The following is a 20867-nucleotide window of genomic DNA, read 5'->3' on the forward strand; positions in this document are numbered from 1 at the left end:
TGATTTTTAGAAGATAGCTATTCCCTTTTTAAATGATTTATTTATTTGAGAGGGGGGGAGAGTACTGTGTGTGTTGTCCATCTTTGTGCTTGTCTGAGGGTAGCTGCTCAGGTGTGCTGCCAAGCTCCAGGAGCCTGGAGGACAGAAGGGGCGGGCACAGATGTTAGGCAGCCCAGCTCAGGAGTGAGTGCAGTGCTGTTGCCTGTGAGTCGTGGTGAATGAATCTGTGGCATGTATTCAATGAGATGCTATTGAACAAAAAATGCATGTAAAACCAGGCTTATTCTTTGACTATGCTGTTGTAGCCGTGACCAGTTGATTAGGAATTTTTTTCCCCTGTGAGCACAGACTTAGTACTCTACTCTAGTGTTCTAAGCAACTTCATCGAGTGTGACTGACATTAACAGAGAAAAGCAAGTGTCCGTACGCATTTTGGTATTTTATAATACACATGTGCTTGTTTAGTGAAAAACCGTGCCAGTGCTCTGGAAACAGAAACAGACTGTAAGGTTAAGTAAGGCAAGTCCATTTAATGCATATTCTTTCCAAGAAAAAACTTGTCTGATTTACTGTCTTGTCTGTTAGATTGTAGGACATGGTATATTATTATTAAACTAGTATTTGTTATTGAGTGAATTAGGAAATTAGTAGCAGGATTTTGAATAGTAGAAATACTTGCCCATTTTGAACATATCAGACAGTTTTATTTAACTAAAATATATTTTAGAGGAGAATGTCAAGGAATTATGTAAGATTATTAATAGTTTTCTGTATCAATATTAAGGTTAACTGTGTTTACATTCTTAAGTTTTTTGAGGTATATTTTCTAAAATGAGTATATTGACTAAGTTCCTTTTGTTATGTTTATGGTATGTTTGTATTCCCTTTGTTAGTATGTTTAAAATACTTTGTTTCACAAAGATCAAGAAAATGTGATGATAATCTAAACTTGTTGCTGGTTTCAAAGTCTAAATTGTGAGTTTGCTTAATTTAAGTAATAATGGAAAATCAGTTAATGAGTTTTGCCTTCTTTTAATTATTTTTAAAATTGTTTAAGGATCAAGAATTGGTCAAAATAGTTGGAATACGATATGAGGTTGGACCACCTACACTTTGTTGCCTCAAACTAGCGTTTATAGACCCAGCAACTGGGAAACTCATGGATAGAGCTTTCTCTATTAGGTATGTATTACTGCCTTTTGAGTGGAATCCTGTGAATTTAAGAGCTTTTGTCTTGCTGATTTGTCTTGTGGAAAACCTCCAATGTGAGTAGAACATCAAATGCAAGAGAGTCGTTCGGAAGTAGCATTGATGTGTTACAGCATGCTGTGTTCATCTGTGTGTGTAGAATTTTTTTTTTAAGGTTTATTTATTTATTTTTATTGGAAAGGCAGATATACAGAGAGGAAGAGAGACAGAGAGGAAGATCTTCCACCCGATGGTTCACTTCCAAGCAGCCACAACAGCTGGAGCTGAGCCAGTCTGAAGCCAGGAGCCTAGAGCTTCTTCTGGGTCTCCCATGTGGGTGCAGGGTCCCAGTCCTCTGGGCTGTCCTCAACTGCTCTCCCAGGCCACAAGCAGGAAGCTGGATGGGAAGTGGGGCTGCCGGAATTAGAACTGGCACCCATATGGGATCCTGGTGCATTCAAGGCGAGGTCTTTAACCACTGTGCTATCACGGCAGGCCCTATGTGTGCAGAATTCTAATAGTGAAATTATTTCAGCCTTTGTTTTTGAGAAACATTTAGAACAAATGACTTTTTGCACTTGTGCTGCCAAATATGGTAGCTAATGTTCATATATAAAGCAATGTTTATATGTTAAAGTGATACTTAGGGAATTTTGGGTTAAAATAATATTAAAATCTTTTTGTTTAGATACCACGATATGCCAGATGTGATTGATTTCCTGGTATTGCGTCAGTTTTATGATGAAGCAAGACAGAGGAATTGGCAGTCATGTAAGTCTGTCTTTATTGAATTTTATATTGCCTTAAAATTTAATCTGTTGTTTTCATTGTGTAATTATGGAGTTTACAGATATGGAAACTGGAAAGAAGTAAAAGTGATTCCAAAGAAGTAGAAGTGATTCCAAAGTAGGTCTGGCTTAGAATGTAATACTCTGTGATTTTTTTTTTTTCTGAAGACTGACCGACTTGAAAGACACAGTGGGAGAGGAAGAGAAATGTCTTCCACTGGCTGGTTCCCTCCCCAAATGCTCGTAGCAGCCAGGGGTTGACCAGGCCCACGCCAGGAGCCTGGAGCTCCCTCCAGGTTTCCCATGTGGGTGTCAGGGGTCCCCAGTTCTTGGCCATCGTCTGCTGCTCTCATCCGCTGCTTTCTGAGGCCTGTCTGGGAACTGGATCAGCAGTGGAGAAGCTGGGACTTAAATCACTCTTGCAGTAAATGATTTTGGCATCACAAGGAAACTTTCTCTGACAAAAGAAGTTTGGTGTGGGCATTGTGTGCAGCCCGTGAAGCTGCTGCATGTGCCAGCCGTGTGGGAGTGCTGGCTCTGGTGCCTGCTGCTCTGCTTCCCACCCAGCTTCCAGCTGATGCGTGTGGGAAGGCACTGGATGACAGCTCACCATGTGCTCCCTCCGCCCACGGGTGACCTCACGGACGTCCAGGCTGCACTTGGTTTGGAGCCTGGGTAGACTGAGTGCTCTCCCTGCCCTCTGATTCGCCTTCTCTCTGTCTCCTCCCTCATCCCTCCCTGTTCCTCTGTTTGCTTTTCAAATAAATGAATTAGTCCAGTCTTTAGAAATAATTTATTTGTAGTTATGCTTTATACCTATGTGATACTGTAGGTGGACAGAAAGAAACAATCTAAATGGTGGCATTGAATTACTGGAATTATTTTTGTGATTACCATAATTTCTGGTTGATTTCTTTAGACCTGTGTAGATTATCGATTTCAGGATGTAATTGACGAATATAAATAAGTTAAATAGTACTGGATAGTAACTACAGTACCTGTTTCATGTAAGTTTGAGTTTAATCATGTAGCATAACTGATTGTGCCCTTAATTCCTTTTTTTCACAATACTGTGTTCACCTAGGCTGTGTCATCTGTTGTACGTTTTCGTAAACGGTATTGAGACCTTATTGTAATCTTCCTAGATTCAGGAGCTTTTTTCTACAGGTAATAGAAGTACGTAAATTTTAGCTAAATGTCCTATAATTAGTTTCTTTTGAAATGAAAGATTATGCATGGCTATTTTTATAGACTGTTTCTAAACTGTAATGTCTACATAACTACTTAGATTATTTTTGGAATAGAAATAAAGCAAGTTTTTTTCTTGAAAGATATCTGGCTGAAAGCGGAAAGCTGCAATATATAGGAGTTGACAAACTGTAGAGTCAAATCCCAAAGGACGTTCAGGTTTGCTAGGTGTTTGGACTTTTTGACCCCGTGAGATCTCGTTAGAGGAACTCATCTTTACCAGTATTGTCACTTAAGCTTCTTCCAAACCTAGTTCCCTGCAGCTCATCTCTGGAAATGTGTCCCAGTTGCCCTTTGTAATTTAATTTTAATTTTGTGATCGGGAACAAATTATACCAGATTTTTATAATTCAGTTTGACTCCCTTGTGAAATCTTACCTGAAATTTCAGCAGCGTGGTTAGAGAAAGTTGTTTCTATTTTCATTTTCCCAGTGTGTTATTAACTTCCTTGAAAAATTTTATCAGATTATTTGAGCAGAGAGCTAGGAAAAATGTGGAAAAGCTACTTTTACCCTTAGAAAATAATTTCTATAGCTTTTTTAAATTTAATGATTGGCTTATTACTGGAGACATAATTTTTATCTGGCCTAAAATTGTGTTTTAGTATTAGGTAGAGAAGCAAATGTTATAAAATAGTTAATGCTTTGTATCAAAGATTGACTAATCGTGTTTTTATATTAGGTTTCTCAACATTAGAACAGTTGATTATTAAAATAATTTATTTACATTCAATTATAATTAATGCTTATTAGCTAATTTACATCAGGATTGAGCAAAATATTAGGGTTAAAGACATAGCTAATACAGTTGAAGATATAGTAATTATCTTGTTATATGTATCTAAGGGTTGCATTATTTTTCAAACTGAAGTGTTTTCTATTAGCCTACTTTATGCAATTACAATTGATGGATACTGTATGTGTATTTTTTTTTTAAGATTTATTTCTATTACAAAGTCAGATATACAGAGAAGAGGAGAGACAGAGAGGAAGATCTTCCGTCCAATGATTCACTCCCCAAGTGAGCCACAACGGCCGGTGCGCGCCGATCCGATGCCGGGAACCAGGAACCTCTTCCGGGTCTCCCATGCGGGTGCAGGGTCCCAAGGCATTGGGCCGTCCTCGACTGCTTTCCCAGGCCACAAGCAGGGAGCTGGATGGGAAGTGGAGCTGCCGGGATTAGAACTGGCACCCATATGGGATCCCAGGGCGCTCAAGGCGAGGACTTTAGCTGCTAGGCCACGCCGCCGGGCCTCTGTATGTGTATTTTTGTGTGTTTGTATATTATATATACATAGAGTGAGTCTTTGGATTAAAATGTAGCTTTTGTTTATTATTTTTGTAAAACTTGAGAAAAACTGTCCATCGATACTGAGGAAATACTAATGCTGAAGAGGTGATTTTTTTATTTCAGTTGGTTTTGTTTTGAAGTTGTAGAATGAAGAGGAAAGAAGAGGTAGCTATAGCAGCTTATTTTATTTTTTAATCTATTAAAAATATTTATTTATTCCTTTGAAAGGTAGCGTTACAGAGAAAGGGAGAAAGTGGTTCACTGCCCACATGGCTGTGAGAGCTGGCACCGGGCCCTGCTGCAGCCAGGGGTCTGGAAGCCCATGCATTGCTCCCCTGGGGGTGCAGGCTCCCCCGAGCCGCCCTCGGTGCCCTCCCAGGGCGTCAGCAGCACTGGGGCAGCTGGGCTCTTATGGGGTGCTCGTGTTGCAGGCAGCGGCTTAACCTGTGGCCCAGGCACTGGCCTGCGCTTCACGTGGTGCGCACCGCGCAGAGGTGAGATGACTATCTCCTCAGCGAGAGTGCTCAGGACTGTGGTAGAATGCATTTAGAAATCTGTGAAACTAAAAGATTCCTATTGGTTGGTCTTGAATCACTTGTAGTATTTGCTTGTCTGCTTTTGTGTTTTATACTAAGACACTGGCATATGTGGGCATTTATTTAATCCTATCAGATATAACGTAGACTTTTTATGGAGACAGAGCCTAGTAATTGGAATACTGTTGATGTGGAGTTATGATTATTTACTTAGTAACAACTTTAAACATGAAGCTTGTTAGGTACATTTTTGGGAAATGTTACTGAAGTTTTTTGTTTTACCCATTAGGCATATAGATGTATATGTAGGATACATTGTTGTAAAACATTAAAAAGTATTTTTAAAACTTCGTTCTTCACATTGTAAAATGTTGGATGTTGTGTTTTGGAATAGGTTTTTGAATCCACTAAGCAGTGAAGTCTAGTCAGAATCACTTTGCTCTGTGGCTTGACTTTTTACTGCTAGGAAGCTGCTTGAGTATGATATTCTGTAGCTTTTCTACATCTTTTTGTTGATATACAGAATGAAACAAATACGTGTTACTTTCTGTTTTCATTTCTTTCATTTGGTGTTCAGAGCTCGGACAACACAGCGGTAGCAAATAGTCGCCTCACCTTTCCTTCTCTTCCAGGTGACAGATTCCGCTCTATCATTGACGATGCTTGGTGGTTTGGGACAGTGTTACGTCAAGAGCCATACCAGCCACAGTATCCTGATAGTCATTTCCAATGCTACGTTGTCAGGTTTGTAGCTGGTAAAAATCTCATCATTGGTGGTGCTTGTGTTTCAGGGTAAAGATGTACACTTTGGGCTGTGGTTCAGTCACATCTGTCTGACCTATGAGATAGCTCCGACACAAACCCTGGTTTTCTGCTCACTAACCCTAGTTGAGGATCTGTATCTGATTACCTGGAGTCAGAAATGCATTCAGATTTTCTTTTTTTTGTGTTTTTAAAGCATCTGCAAATACACACACACACACACAAACACACACACACGTATGCATTATGCATGCTTTGGGGCTGGGACCCAGGTCTAAAGACAAAATTTATTTACATTTCACATAAACCTTACACATTTAACATGAAGCTAACTTTATGCCATGTTAAAGTGGGGGAATTTTATACACTATTTTAAGTGAGCTTTGGAAGAACTCGAGCTGCAGGTAGCCCTGCAGCCATGCAGAGTGCTTGTTGGTTCATCTCCTACATGCCCAGTGACCAGAGCTGTGTCGGGGCAGCTGCCCCAGGGTGTTGTGTTAGCAAGAAGCTGGGGGTTGGGTCCAGGTTTGCTGATGGGTGACCACGAGGCCTCTGCGTGCCCTTCCCTGAGCCCTGCTAAGTGAGATCAGGTCAGGAGTCTCCTGCTGTGTCCTCGTAGCAGGGCTCAGAAGGTATCTGATTGTGGAGTATTTTCAGTCTATTATACTCCCCTTATGTTCGGGTTCTGCTTGCTTATTTGAGACTTTCTGCAGGCTTCTGGTGCTTTCTTTATTACTGTTGGGGCCATAGTTGAGGAGCAGGCCATAAATCTATGCTTTGTCATTGGCTGTGGAGCACTGTGAAGCATGATATTCAAGACCTTGGCCCTTTGAGTTGGTTATTCACTTAACACATTGTAGTCCACACATGAATTTGGATTTTGAGAACTGAGAGTTTGTGTATTTTAACCTTTCCAAAAACACTCAGTACTAATATTTAGAATGTACTTTTTGCAGGGATTTTTTTTTTAGATTTTAAAATTATTTTTATGATGAAAACCTAGCTAATATCTCTAATTAGTTTTCATGAATTCTAACTAGAATTTTGGTTTTTGTTTTTTGAATAGGTGGGACAATACTGAAATTGAAAAACTTAGCCCGTGGGATATGGAGCCAATTCCTGATAATGGTATATCATTATTAAATAGTGAAAGTATTTTTGTTTTCAAATATGTTTTCAGCTTTATATCTTTCTAATGCACATGGAACATCTTTGTGTTGCTTATTAACATGTGTTCATGTTAATACAGTCATGGTATATTTTACTGAAGGAAGCCAACAGCATTATCTATGTTTTCTTACCTACTCCTGCCTCAAATTCTGGCGTGATCCTGGTTAGGTCTGAGCTGTCTGCTGTCGTTTTTCTCGTACCCTCTCTTGGAAGCAACGTCCTCTCTGCCGTCTCCTTTCTTTCCCTTGCCCTTGTTAACTTAGTTCTGTAAGGTACAGTTTTAGCTTGACTGGAGTGTGTCTGCTCTGATCCCCCTCAGCCACCCTATCGTGGTTTGTCTTTATTTCCTATGAGAAGTAGACGCCTGCTTACAGCCAGCCTGGCCCCCACTGCCATGCCCTGTGTAGAATCTGTTGTCTGCTTACAGCCAGCCTGGCCCCCTGCCATGCCCTGTGTAGGACCTGTTGTCTGCTTACAGCCTGCCTGGCCCCCACTGCCATGCCCTGTGTAGGATCTGTTGTCTGCTTACAGCCAGCCTTTCCCCACTGCCATGCCCTGTGTAGGACCTGTTGTCTGCTTACAGCCAGCCTTTCCCCACTGCCATGCCCTGTGTAGGACCTGTTGTCTGCTTACAGCCAGCCTGGCCCCCACTGCCATGCCCTATGTAGGACCTATTGTCTGCTTACAGCCAGCCTGGCCCCCACTGCCATGCCCTGTGTAGGACCTATTGTCTGCTTACAGCCAGCCCGGCCCCCACTGCCATGTCCTGTGTAGGACCTGTTGTCTGCTTACAGCCAGCCTGGCCCCCACTGCCATGCCCTGTGTAGGACCTGTTGTGGATTGCCTGCAGTAGTGTTAGTTTCCTCTGCTTTGTTGCTGCTGTTGGAATACGTCTCCTACACCTTTTATTTGCCTTGATTGAGCATTTGTATCTCCTTTGTTAAACTTCCTGAGAGGGCAGTCCATGTCTCCCAGCTCCCTTTTTTCACTGCCACACTGTATCATCAGGATATGTAAGGAGTTATTCCAACATCCCACCCTGGACCCTGTACCAATCCCCTGGGGGCCTGCCCTCAATCCCTCCCATCCCCGCCCCCACACCTTGTGGGCTCACCTGAGTGACATAAAGGGCCCCCCAGGTGCCTGCCTCCTTCCGTTCCTCCCTCCTTTTCTTGTTGATCTCCCACCACCTCCATCCTTTTGCTGCCCTGCTGGAATAAATCTCCTAAAGGGCCGCGGTGCCTCTGGTGTTTTCAGCTCACAGTAAAAAGAACCAGGCTGCAAGAATTGACTGCACGTAATAATAGAAGAACTTGAAGTGCAATGAATAGCTAGCAGTATGTACTCATCTTGTCTCTAGCTTAAGACACATGAAATGTTTGCTCCATGAGATTCTGCTATGTGTGCTTGGAATCAGAGCCCTTTTTCCTTCCTATTTATCTTTACATACATATGTTATCTAGATTTGTTTTAGAAATAAGAATTTTTAAAAGTATTTTTTGTTACATTATTTTTTATTGGTTACATTGCATTATGTGACACTGTCTCATAGACTCTGGGATTCCCCCAACCCCTCCCCATACCCTCCCCCCATGGTGGATTCCTCCACCTTGTTACAGTATTATTACAGTTCAAATTCAGTCAAGATTCTTTCATTGCACGCACAGAATCCAGCATCTTATTGTTGAGATAAATTCAACGGTTTCTTGGGGGAGGCCATCTCTGGTCTGAAGGCAGAGCTGGCAGAATATCATCCCAATCAATTTAAAGCCACAACATAACATCAACAACAATTTACAACCTTATGGAATTAATTGACATGGTATTGAGTAACCAACATGTTAAAAAATGCAAGTTCTTAACCACATCCTGTGACTACTTCATTGACATTTCAATTTTAGTTTATATAGAACTGGCTGCTATACACCTTAAAATGGCTATAGGGTACAATTCAGCTGTCTCGTGTCTATTTTCATTTTAGCATTCAGCAGTTTATAGTGTTGAAGCATAAGTTTGCTGAACTTGGCAGATTTTAGAATAGTCTAAACTGGCTTATAACTCTAACAAGGCATATGTCAACAGTTGAGGTGCAGAACAGTTTTAGGAGGGGTGTGCAGAGAAATCTTCAATACCTTAGTGAGGAATAACGAATCTTTATGTCCTACCTAGTAAGGCATGTGTGAGTCCACGCTGACCGTTTCCTGTCTGGTTCTGAGCTTGCCTTGTTGTTCTCTATTCCAGTTTGTGTGTGTGTGTGTGTTTTGGGGTGGGGGGCTCTGGAGCGACCCTGATGGTCATTGCCAGAGAGGGTGGGGATCCAGAGAATGGATCTAAGTTGGAACTAAGTGAGGACCAGAGAAAGCTCCTCTCCCTAGTCCTGAAGGAAGCTTACTGTTCCCATGACCTTGGATCCTGTAAGGAAGGGTTTGGGCTTTTTCCATCCCATGTGGTAGATCCAAATGGGTGTGGATGACCTCAGAATTCTTGGCTTCCGACGGCAGTCCAGTTCCTCGTGGTCTCCTTGGCAGTTGGGATATAGTCCTTGGTGCCCATACTGATAGTCCTTGGTGAGGATCCCAGAGTCTCCAGGGTTGGGATACAAGCCTCCTTCTGTCCACCTGCTCCACCCTGGGGTCCCCCCCTGCTCTGTGCATATGACCTCCTGTTAAGAGGTTGTCAGGATCGCTGCTGATTCCCCCTGTATGTCTTTGTAGTTTTACTATTGTCTAGTGCTGATTTGAGTCTGTTGTCCATAAGTTACCTGTTATGTTCCTGATAGGTTATACTTCATGTCTTCCTCACACATTCTAAGGAGAAAAGTATTTTTAAAAATAACTGTGCTTTATTTTTCATTCTTTTGCTGCTGTTTGAAAGGCAGAAACAAGTACATATCTTGTACAGATCTTGTATCCATCAGTACCTGCCTCGGTATCTGCGTCACTCAGGTCCCCAGCGGGAAGGACAGGAGCCCACCTGCCTGAGCTGCCTGGGGCTTCACCTCTCAGCCAGTACATTACCTTAGCAAGAAGCTAATAGCTAGGACTTGAACCTAGGTGCTGCGACATGGGATGTGGGTGTCATCCTCCCCAGTGATGCTATGCGTTTTATATCCCTAGAAATAGTTCCTGAGCTTTGTCCCACATCACAGTTAAGTTAGTTGGAAACATTTTATATTAGATGGGATTGATGCCGTCTCAGACTAGAATTTGCCCCGGCCTGAGCAATGTCTGGTCGGTGCCCTGCCTGGCGGGGGAAGCAGGCGTAGTTCCTGTCTTGACTCAGGCCTGTCTTTTTTTTTTTTTTTTTTTAAAGATTTATTCAGTTTATTACAAAGTCAGGTATACAGAGAGGAGGAGAGACAGAGAGGAAGATCTTCCGTCCGATGATTCACTCCCCAAGTGAGCCGCAACGGGCCGGTGCGTGCCGATCCGATGCTGGGAACCAGGAACCTCTTCCGGGTCTCCCACGCGGGTGCAGTGTCCCAAAGCTTTGGACCATCCTCGACTGCCTTCCCAGGCCACAAGCAGGGAGCTGGATGGGAAGTGGAGCTGCCGGGATTAGAACCGGCGCCCATATGGGATCCCGGGGCTTTCAAGACGAGGACTTTAGCCGCTGGGCCACGCCGCCGGGCCCGACTCAGGCCTGTCTTCACCAGTCTGTTCTTTAGCTGCTTACCCTGGCCTCATGCTGCTTTTTGAAGCAAGTGGACTGCATATAGTATCCATCAGAATCTACTTGAGAGGGACCCGTTACGGCACTATTGACTCTAGCTTACTTGTTCTCGTGGTGCTCAGTTTTGTTTTTTTTCCTTTTTAAGGTTTTTTTTTTTTTTTTTTTTTTTTTTTAAATTGGAAAGGCAGATTTTACACAGAAAGACAGACAGATCTTCCATCTGTTGGTTCACTCCCCAAGTGGCTGCAACAGCCAGAGCCAAGCTATCCAGAAGCAAAAGCTAGGAGCTTCTTCCAGGTTTTCCACATGAGTGTAGGGTCCCAAAGCTTTGGGTCCTTCTCTGCTTTCCCGTGCCGTAAGCAGGGAGCTGGAAGGAAAGTGGAGCAGCTGGGAAGCGAACCTTTGCTCTTATGGGATCCAGGTGTTTGCAAGGGGAGGATTAGCCAGTTGAACCCTTGCAGCAGGCTAGTACTCAGTTCTTTGTCTTCACCTTTGGTCATCAGTCTGGACCCCTGGTGTCCTTGTGTTGTGACTTGGCTACTCAAGGCAAGCTGGAGCAGTCACGGGGTTTACCTCCTTTGTTTTTTTCTGTGGGATTTCTGTCCTTTGCATAACGTTCTCTCTTGAAAGCAATTGTTTCTCTTTGTTATTTTTTTTTCCCTGGGGGTGGAAGGGTGATGAGTATAAGGGTGGAGGAGGGAGCAATTTCAGCTGCTAGAGTATATGCACTTTGTATTCTCTCATCTTGTGTGGAAACAACAGAAAAAGCCCTAATTAACTAGTGAACATTAATGATTTTAAGCAATAGATCATGTTGTCTTCCCATATAGCCTCTTTTCCTTTTTGTTTTTGTTTGGTTTGTTTTAATTTTAAATCGATGTATTTGAGGAGTGAGAAGACATGCTGTCATGTGGCATTTGTCTCCCTAGATGCCTGTGACAGCCAGTGTCTGGGCAGGGGCGGAGATTCAGTTGACGTCTCCTGTATGGTGGCAGCAGTGGAATTACCTGAGGGTCATCACTGCCGCTGCTTGGGCTCTGGGGGACCAGGGAGGCTCTGAGACTCAGGAGCTGGAGCTGGGCAGCAAAGCCAGGCACTCCAAGTGTCTCAGGCGGATTAACCCGCCTGCAGGTGACAAGATGACTCTGGCACGTGGTATGGAAAGTCAAGAATGTTCCTGTAACTGTTAATAAAAATATTGAAAAGAAAGGTCTTCTGTCTGTGGCTTCACTCCCTAAATGCCTACAGTCATCTGGGCTGGGCCCCGAAACTCCATCCAGGTTTCTTGTGTGGATGCCAGGGAGCAGACTAACTGGCCGTGACCTGCTGCCTCCCGGCGTCACGGTAGTGGGAAGAAGGCCTGGGGCTGGAATGCAGGCCTCGCCCTGAATCAAATACTTACCCCCAACATGGTGTTAGGATGATAGAATGTCGTCATCTTTAATGTTCATGCAGAAAATAAATTTGAAAATATTTTCCTTTGCAAAAACCTGAGTTATAAGCGAATAGTTGTCATGTACCATTTGCATAAAAAATATTTCTCAGAAGCAAGACTGCATCAGAATTACTATAAGTCAAAATCTCAAGTTACTGTGCATTTATTATGTAATTAAACATCTGACTGCGTGAAAGTCATTGGGGAGGGTGCATGAGGAGAGGCGTCCACAGGCATTCCCTCTGCCGTCAGCGTTTGACATGGCTGCGACTCTCCTCAGTGCGCTAGCTCTCCCAGCTAACAAGCGTTTGTTGCGTGTTGGAACTCATAGTCGATAAACCAAAATACCATGAACTTACTTTCTTTGCTCTCTGGCTTGTTAGTTAAGATGTTGGAGTGTTGGGGCTTGATACCTGGGCTTGGTGCCTGACTGCAGCTGACTCTGGGAAGCAGCAGTGATGGCTCAGGGGACTGGCTTGTGTCCCTGGTCGTGTTGCCACGCCACACTTAATCCTGGCTGTTGTGGACATGTGAGGAGTGAGCGGAAGGTAGGAGCAGGTGCCACTCGCATTCCCTCAGAGCCATGAAGAAACATCACAGAGACATGCTAAGAAGAAAGCGCTTTACTCCTGTCTGCATTTTTGAGTTTAAGAAAATTAGCTGTTTGTCATGTTGGGCTTATTTTACACATTTTTTAATAGAAATTCTGATCATAATGTAAAATTTGAAACTAATGTTGTCAAATTGCATTTTCAAGTGGTTCTATATAAAGTAGAGTAAGACTGGTGACACCAGTTTTATTAGAGTGGGTTGATTATCACTGTACCCAAAGCTAAGCAGTCAGAGTTTCCATCTGTACTTTGGAAGGAGTTACAAGTTTGAACTACTGTAATTTTGATTGTGGAGATGGCTTAGGTATTTGAACTTTGAAAATTGAATTTCAGTGCAGTATATGTCTTTTGGGCTGATTTTCTTTTTCTTACACTACCCCCCTTTTCTCTTCTCTTTAATTGGGATTCATAGTTGATCCACCCGAAGAGTTAGGAGCCAGTATTTCTGTCACCTCAGAGGAGCTGGAGAAATTGCTTTATAAACCACAGGATGGTGAATGGGGACAGAAATCAAGGGATGAAGAATGCGACCGAATTATCAGTGGTATAGATCAACTTTTGAATCTTGGTAAGTGTTTTTCGGGTGAAAGGTTTCATTTGTAGACTTTTAGGAATATATCTTAAAATAGCAGAGCTGGAACTGTGTTTTTTAGTTCCTATTTTTTAAATTTTGATTTAGCCTGTAATATTAAATGTTTTTTGCAGAGATGTTGATAAAACCTTTTCTGTGTTCCCTAACAGATATAGCAGCAGCATTTGCAGGTCCTGTGGATCTGTGCACATACCCAAAATACTGCACCGTGGTAGCTTATCCCACTGATTTGTACACAATCCGCATGAGGCTGGCCAATCGGTTTTACAGGTTAGTGGAAATTTGCTTTCAAAAACCGTTGAAAGAGCTTTTGGGCCTTACCATGTCAGATAAGCAGAAAGGTGGTGGGAGCTGAGGGAGATGATGATAGGGTTAGGGAGTGATAGGCATTTTCTGTTTCATACCCTGTTCCTGAGCTATTGTGTTAGGAACAAGATTGACAAGCATAAGGTTACATACTGTACCCAGTCCTTAGTCTTAAGTACCCTGACTCTTAAAAACTTGTTTAAAAGATTTATTTGAAAGAGATAAGAGAGTGAGGAAAGGTGGATGGACAGAGAGAAGATCTTGCTTATGCTGGTTCACTCCCCAAATGGCCCCAGTGGCCGGGGCTGGGCCAGAGAAAATCGAGGATCTTCTGGGTCTTCCAAGCAGATAGTACGGCCCCGCCTCCTTGGACCATCTTCCTGCTTTTTCAGGCACATTAACAGAAAGCTGGATGGGAAGTGGGGCAGCTGGGAAACGATTGCTCCTGTAGTTTGTCACCTGCAGCAGCTTGACCCACTATACCACAGTGCTCCTAATCTCTGAAACTCTGTGCTAAGTTTGTATTTATTTGTTCAATTGAAAATTAAAGGTAGTTAGTTAATTGGGGTTTGTGATAAGGTTGATTTCCCATAGACATTAGTCTCTCCTGCTTCTAGAATGCTGGCAGTATAAAAGTTCCTATTCTTAATGATGTTTGTAATTGATAACACTTTTTTATAATTCAGCTACTTTAAGAAATTACTGTTACAGCAGTCTCTTTAAAGATCTCTTTATTTGGGAGGCAGGGCAGCAGAGGGAGAGGTGAGACAGACAGGAGGTAGAGATCTTCCATCAGCTGGGTCATGGATGGATGCAGCGGTTTGATCCGGTCAGGCTCAGGTCAGGAGCCAGAAGCTCCATCCTGATCCCTTAGGGGCCTGATGGCTTGGACCGTGCTCCGGCCCCTTCCTAGGAACTGTAAGGAAGGTGGACCAGAAGCAGGACAACTGGGAGGCTTCGTGCTCTGGCAGCTTACCCGGCTGTGCCACGGTGCCAGCCCAAGAGAGACTTGTTGAGTTCATATCACATTAGCTTTGCGAACAAATACTGTGTGAGACTGAGAAAGTACTTTTCTAGTTGAAAGTGAGATTGACTGTCCTAGGGCTTGTGATATTTAACACGTTTTCATTACTGAATGTAAGTATGAAAAGAGGATTACTTTGTTGATTTTCTGCATATGATTGAGTGACCTGTTATGCTCCTGACATTATTTCCTGCAGTTCCATGTCCAGTGTGATTTCTTTTTTTTTTTTTTTTAAGATTTATTTATTTTTATTACAAAGTCAGATATACAGAGAGGAGGAGAGACAGAGAGGAAGATCTTCCGTCCGATGATTCACTCCCCAAGTGAACACAACGGCTGGAGCTGAACCAATCTGAACACAGGAGCCAGGAGCTCCTCCGGGTCTCCCACGCGGGTGCAGGGTCCCAAGGCTTTGGGTCATCTTCGACTGCCCTCCCAAGCCACAAGCAGGGAGCTGGATGGGAAGTGGAGCTGCCGGGATTAGAACTGGCACCCATATGGGATCCTGGCATGTTCAAGGCGAGGACTTTAGCCGCTAGGCCATGCTGCTGGGCCCTCCAGTGTGATTTCCAGTGTTTATAATCAAACCAGTGGTGTTGGATTGTTAATTACAACTTTGCACTTAGGATTTTTTTTACCAGTTTCAGCTAATGTGCTGGTATTGTACACTGGACTTCTGTCTTCCGTTTCTAAACCCTAATTTTGCCTACTTTACTTTGAAGGAGACTATCGGCATTAATTTGGGAAGTCAGATACATAGAACATAATGCCAGAACCTTTAATGAACCTGAAAGTGTAATTGCAAGGTCGGCCAAAAAGATTACTGATCAACTTTTAAAATTTATCACGTAAGTAATCTCATAGATGTTGTGTAAGGTTACTGCATGTGTTCTTACATGTGGATTTTAATCTTTACCTTGTTCAGTGTTTCACATTAAATGGCATTCCTTAATGTTTTCATATGTTTATTATAATTTCAATAAAGGAGTGAAAAATGATCAATTCATTTTTTTCCTGCTTTTCAGAATTTTTAAATTTTATACTGCAGGGACTTGCCATATACCCTTCATATAATGTTGCAGGTTACGATTGTATACTTATTAAAAAAAGTATTTGTACAAAGCTGTTAAATAACTACATATTGTTATGTTTACAACAATGTTGTATTTCAGAACCGAATCTGTATTCTTCATTGCATTTGTTTTGTTTTGTTTTCAGTTCTTTCAGTGTTTGTCAGTCTTCCCCTTTCTTTCATGACCCCACAAACAGAGTATTTATTGATGTATTGGAGAAGCAGGAGAGAGAACGCTGTGCAATCTGGCGATTGTCTCCCTGGTTGCCTGTGTTGGCCGGGGCCAGGCCGGGCTGAAAACTGGCAACTGGGTTCACAAACTTCCAGTATCTTCATGAATACCACTTTGTTACTTGTAGAGTGTTCCTCGTGTTGGTTAATCTGATACTTCCTTATGATTCAGTTGAATTTTCTTGAATTTACGTTTGAAAGTATTGTCATTGCGATGTTTCATACATTTTCTTACAGTGAAACATCAGTTTGGAATAGAATAGAAAGTGATCTTCAGATCGAAACCAAAGTGTTAACCTAACTGATCTAGTAAACATTTTTTCAAGCTAAACATTGTTTCAAACGTTGGGTAGGTGACTTTAAGTGGCCTATAAAATGAGTGAGTTTTGCTGTATGGGTTTAAATGCTCCTTTCCTACAACTGTAAAAATTCTTTAAAAGCGGGTTACATTGGAGACATTTATAAACCAGGGCCATCATTTTTAGCATCTGTCTACAAATTGAAGAAGTTCTTAGAACTAGTTACTCTTACCTTTCCTGGGCCGTTTCCTAGGACTGCTTTCTCTTACCTTTCCTGGGCTGTTTCCTAGGACTGCGTTCTCTTATTTACTCCAGAATCACCTTTTCTACTTCAGAAAATCTCAGGTTGGCGTCAGTGTTGTGGTGTGCAGTGGATTTAGCCATTGTCTGCTAGGTCGGCAATGTTTAAGTTCCTATTAGTGAATTTGTGTAACTATCATTTATTCTGCGTAATTCAATCACTCTGAGAAATTACTGTTGCAGCAGTCTCTTTTAATAGGTGTGCATTTACTGGCAGCTCTTCATGGTCTAACATGTAATTTTAAGTCCTTTGCAATAGTAACTGTGTGCACACCAGTAATGTGGATGCTTGTTGTTCTAGGAATCAAGATTGTACAAATATTGCAGAACTTTCTAACGTGTCTGAAAGTGATGACCAAAATGCTGAGGATTTGGTATGGAGTTTTGTCGATTTTCTAATTTTGTTAATTTCAAATGATAATTTCAAAACAGTGAATGAATGAGTGATTTAGATAATAGGTAGAAATTCTTAATGCTAGGTTTTTTGCACTGTTCCAATGAACTGTATGCCAAGTAGAAGGTAATTTGTATTAGGCAATATTGATAGTCACTTAAACTCTGAAAAATACTTCAGGTTCCAAGTTTCCCTTTCCTAATTTCACCAGGTGCAAAACATCATATAAAATTTCTTGGAAATATTTTTGGTAAAACCCGCATTTGTGTATGTTGAATTTAATCATTAGAAAGTTAAGGAAGTTGAACTTGTAAAAATGTGGTGGTACTGAAGTGTTAGTTTATCAGCAAATAACAGTGGTGGTTAATTTTATGTTATAGAGAGGCTATGGTATGTAGTAGCAGGATTTTTTTTTTTAAGTAATGCGTAATCAGTCTGTACAAGTTCTTGTTACTTGATGCAGTGAAAGAAAATAAAACTTTTCTGTTGACTGAGATCATGAATACTTGTGAGTGACATGGGGAACAAGAAAACATGTAGAACACCAAAACCAGGAGCTGTAGGAGCTTGGATGTTTCTGGGGTTTTATGATTAAAAATAAAATATAGATTAAAATTGCTTTTGCTTGTTGTATTGGGAAATACACAAAAGAGCCTTCTGTAGCAGTAAATTTGAATTTAGTATTGGTGTATGTTGTTAATGGATGTAAAAAGGCTTATTAAGAATTACAGTGTCGGGCCTGGCACGATAGCATAGTGGTTAAGGTCCTTGCCTTACACGCACTGGGATCCTACATGGACGCCGGTTCTAATCCCGGCAGCCCTGTTTCCCATCCAGCTCCCTGCTTGTGGCCTGGGAAAGCAGTTGAGGACGGCCCAAAGCCTTGGGACCCTGCACCCGCGTGGGAGACCTGGAGGAGCTCCTGGCTCCTGTGTTCAGATTGGTTCAGCTCCAGCCGTTGTGTTCACTTGGGGAGTGAACCATCGGACGGAAGATCTTCCTCTCTGTCTCTCCTCCTCTCTGTATATACGCCTTTCCAATTAAAAAAAAAAAAGATTACAGTGTCTTTTACACCTGGATACCATAAAGATAATCTGATAGTCTATCTTGAGATTTTTTTTTTTTTTAATGACAAGTTACCACTTTGATAATAAAAGGTGCATGAAAGACAACTGGTATTATGTATTTTATTTATGTTGAGAATGTTCACATTTAAGGTGTTTTGATTTTATTCCTAGGATGACAATGATCTTCCTAAAACATCTTCTGGAAGGAGGGGAGTAAGTCACCACTTGATTTGCTTCTGCGCTTTAACTGTTCTTTGGAGATGAAGATTGGATTTTGTTGTTGTAGAAGTTATCAGTTATATGAATACTGAATATTTTATGAGAAGTGTCACTGAAAGATACAAGAAAGATTTAGTGAAAACTTAGGATTTGAACGGTATTTTGTGAGGTGAAGCCAAATTGGGGGTTAAAGATTTATTTACAAAACAGAATCTTCCATCTGATAGTTCACAGCCAAATGGCCAGAGCTGGGTCAAACAGTTAGGACCTGGGGGTTTGTTTGGATCTGCACTTGGTGCAGGAAGCCAAGTGGCTGGGCCGTCTGCTGCTGCTTTCCCAGGCATGTTATTCGGAAGCTGGATGGGAAGTGGAGCAGCCAGGACATGACCCAGTGCCCGTTTGGGATACCAGCCCTGCAGGTGGTGGCTTAGCTTCCAGTGCCCCAGGGTTAGTCCCAAAAAGATTTTAAGAAGTAGTGGCTTATAGTGCAAAGAGAGAAAAAGTTTTTTTCCTGCAAGATTTATTTCTTTTGTTATTGGAAAGGCAGATTTTCAGAGAGACAGCTTTCAACCTCAGTGGTTGGAATTGAACTGGTCTAAATTCGGGATCCAGGAGCTTATTTTAGAACTCCTCCATGGCTGTAGATCCCAAAGACTTGGGCCAGTCTCTGCTGCTTTCCCAGGCCATGAGCAGGGGGCTGGATGGGAAGTAGAGCAGCTGGGACTCAAAACTGGCACTCAGAGGAGATACTGACCCCACAGGCAGAGGTCCTAGTATTCTAAGTCACCGCACTGGCCCTTGACAAAACACAGTTTACCATGTCTATTGAGCTATGTCCTTCTGCATGTAGTTGAGGGCACTGACCCAGCTTATTTTGAAAGTGAATGTTGGGAGTGAGCAGGTGACTATCTGCCATTACATTGGAAGCCTCTGGACTGAGAGATGTTTTTGGATTTATTACAAAGAATGTAATTTGAAGATTGGGAACCTAGTTAAGAATTGTGGTTGCTTAAAATTGAAAAAGGAAGAAAGGAGACCTTGTATGAGAACACATAAGTAGAAATTTGGACTGAATCTAGTTGAAGAATGAAGATATGTCGAGAAAATAAGGTAGAGGTGTTAAAAGGAACACAGCTTCTAAATTAAATATAAAAATAAATTTGTAGGGCCCAACACAGTAACCTAGTGGCTAAAGTCCTCACCTTGCATGCATCAAGATCCCATATGGGTGCAGCTTCATGTCCTGGCTGTTCCACTTCCCATCCAGCTCCCCGCTTGTGACCTGGGAAAGCAATAGAGGATGGCCCAAAGCTTTGGAACCCTGCACCCACGTGGGAGACCCGGAAGAGGCTCCTGGCTTCAGATCAGATCAGCTCTGGCCATTGTGGCCATTTGGGGAGTGAACCAGCAGATGATGGAAGATCTTTCTCTGTCTCTCCTTCTCTGTAAATCTGATTTTTCAGTAAAAATTAAAATTTTAGATAAATACATTTGTAAATGAATTCCCAAGTGCTAATGTCTGTATGCTCGGTTTGTCTGAAAGACAAAGTAGGACAGATTATTGTTTCAACAACTAAAATGTATTATTCCTCAGTTGTGTAGATTTGATTGTTGTCTAGTTGCTGTGGTTGGAAAGGGAGTTCTCTGCAGGGGTGTGGCTGCTTCGGGTCCTGTGTGCAGACTCCCCTGCTGTGCTCCAGCTGCTCTGAGTGCAGCCCTTCAAGTGAACCTTGGGTTACATGCAGCCGTGCAGTTGATCCGAGTTACACCGCCAACTCTCACATTGTATGACTCCTGAGTTGAATCTGCAGATATCTCTTTGCCTGTAGGAGAGCACAGTGTTAGTTCTGATCATTATGGTGTAGATGTACTTGATGGAGCCGTTAATCTCTTTGTTATAATTAAATATGATCCTTGAGATTCTGAAATAAACGTTACACAATTGGGTGAAAGTTAGTAGGTAACATGCCTTGTAGAATGATTTTCATATCTTGGAATCTTTGTAGTCTTGCAGTTTTTCTGAGACCGGCAGATTGCTTCAGAATGTTTTATTAATTGGACATAAAATTTTATTCTGAGAAGATATTTTGAGCAAATTCTGTGACATTGTGTTTTGACAAAGATACAGAAAAAAATGCTTATCGAACTACACAGGCAATCTAAAATAGCTGTAACAGAGGCCGCACAGAAGCCAACAGGAGCTGCTGCCTTACGTTTTGCCAGTTTGCCTTATGGTATGAATTTCTGAAGACTAAAAGCATTTTCATTATTCTGGATGTATCTTTAGGCCCACTACTGGAGAAAAAGGAGGAGCAAAGCTGCAGGCCGTGCTGAGAGCAGTTGGAAGAGACAGTGTAAGGAACTAGTGAACTTGATTTTTCAGTGTGAAGACTCTGAACCGTTTAGACAGCCTGTGGATTTGGTTGAATATCCAGTAAGTTCCCATTGCTCGGGGCTTTTCATGTTATGTGGAGAGAAGCTTGGGTAGAGTGATTTCAAATTTTTAAAATTAAAATGTGTAGATTTTCTGTTAATTTTATCTCTTACTGTGGAAGTACTGTGTCGCATAGTTTTCTTTGATGACACGTTCTTGCAGTAGATCTGAGAAGTTAGACTTGGTTTAACCAGTGTGGAATAGAAACGGGAGCTTTGATGTCATCCTC

The 20867-nt window shown here is 42.1% G+C and overlaps 1 protein-coding gene across 1 annotated transcript in view; it reads left to right on the plus strand.

Moving 5' to 3' along the window:
* The window catches only part of BRWD1 (bromodomain and WD repeat domain containing 1), a 107215-nt gene that overhangs the window by 69071 nt on the left and 17277 nt on the right, over window positions 1–20867 (plus strand). Inside the window, exons 26-35 of the mRNA XM_058661618.1 lie at window positions 1058–1182; window positions 1877–1959; window positions 5683–5794; window positions 6879–6940; window positions 13113–13268; window positions 13442–13562; window positions 15345–15470; window positions 16826–16898; window positions 18157–18198; window positions 20492–20638. Coding sequence (XP_058517601.1) covers window positions 1058–1182; window positions 1877–1959; window positions 5683–5794; window positions 6879–6940; window positions 13113–13268; window positions 13442–13562; window positions 15345–15470; window positions 16826–16898; window positions 18157–18198; window positions 20492–20638 — 1047 coding nt within the window. The remainder of the gene's footprint in view (window positions 1–1057; window positions 1183–1876; window positions 1960–5682; window positions 5795–6878; window positions 6941–13112; window positions 13269–13441; window positions 13563–15344; window positions 15471–16825; window positions 16899–18156; window positions 18199–20491; window positions 20639–20867) is intronic.

Source organism: Ochotona princeps, chromosome 3 (genome assembly GCF_030435755.1).
Source record: "Ochotona princeps isolate mOchPri1 chromosome 3, mOchPri1.hap1, whole genome shotgun sequence".
NCBI lineage: Eukaryota > Metazoa > Chordata > Mammalia > Lagomorpha > Ochotonidae > Ochotona > Ochotona princeps.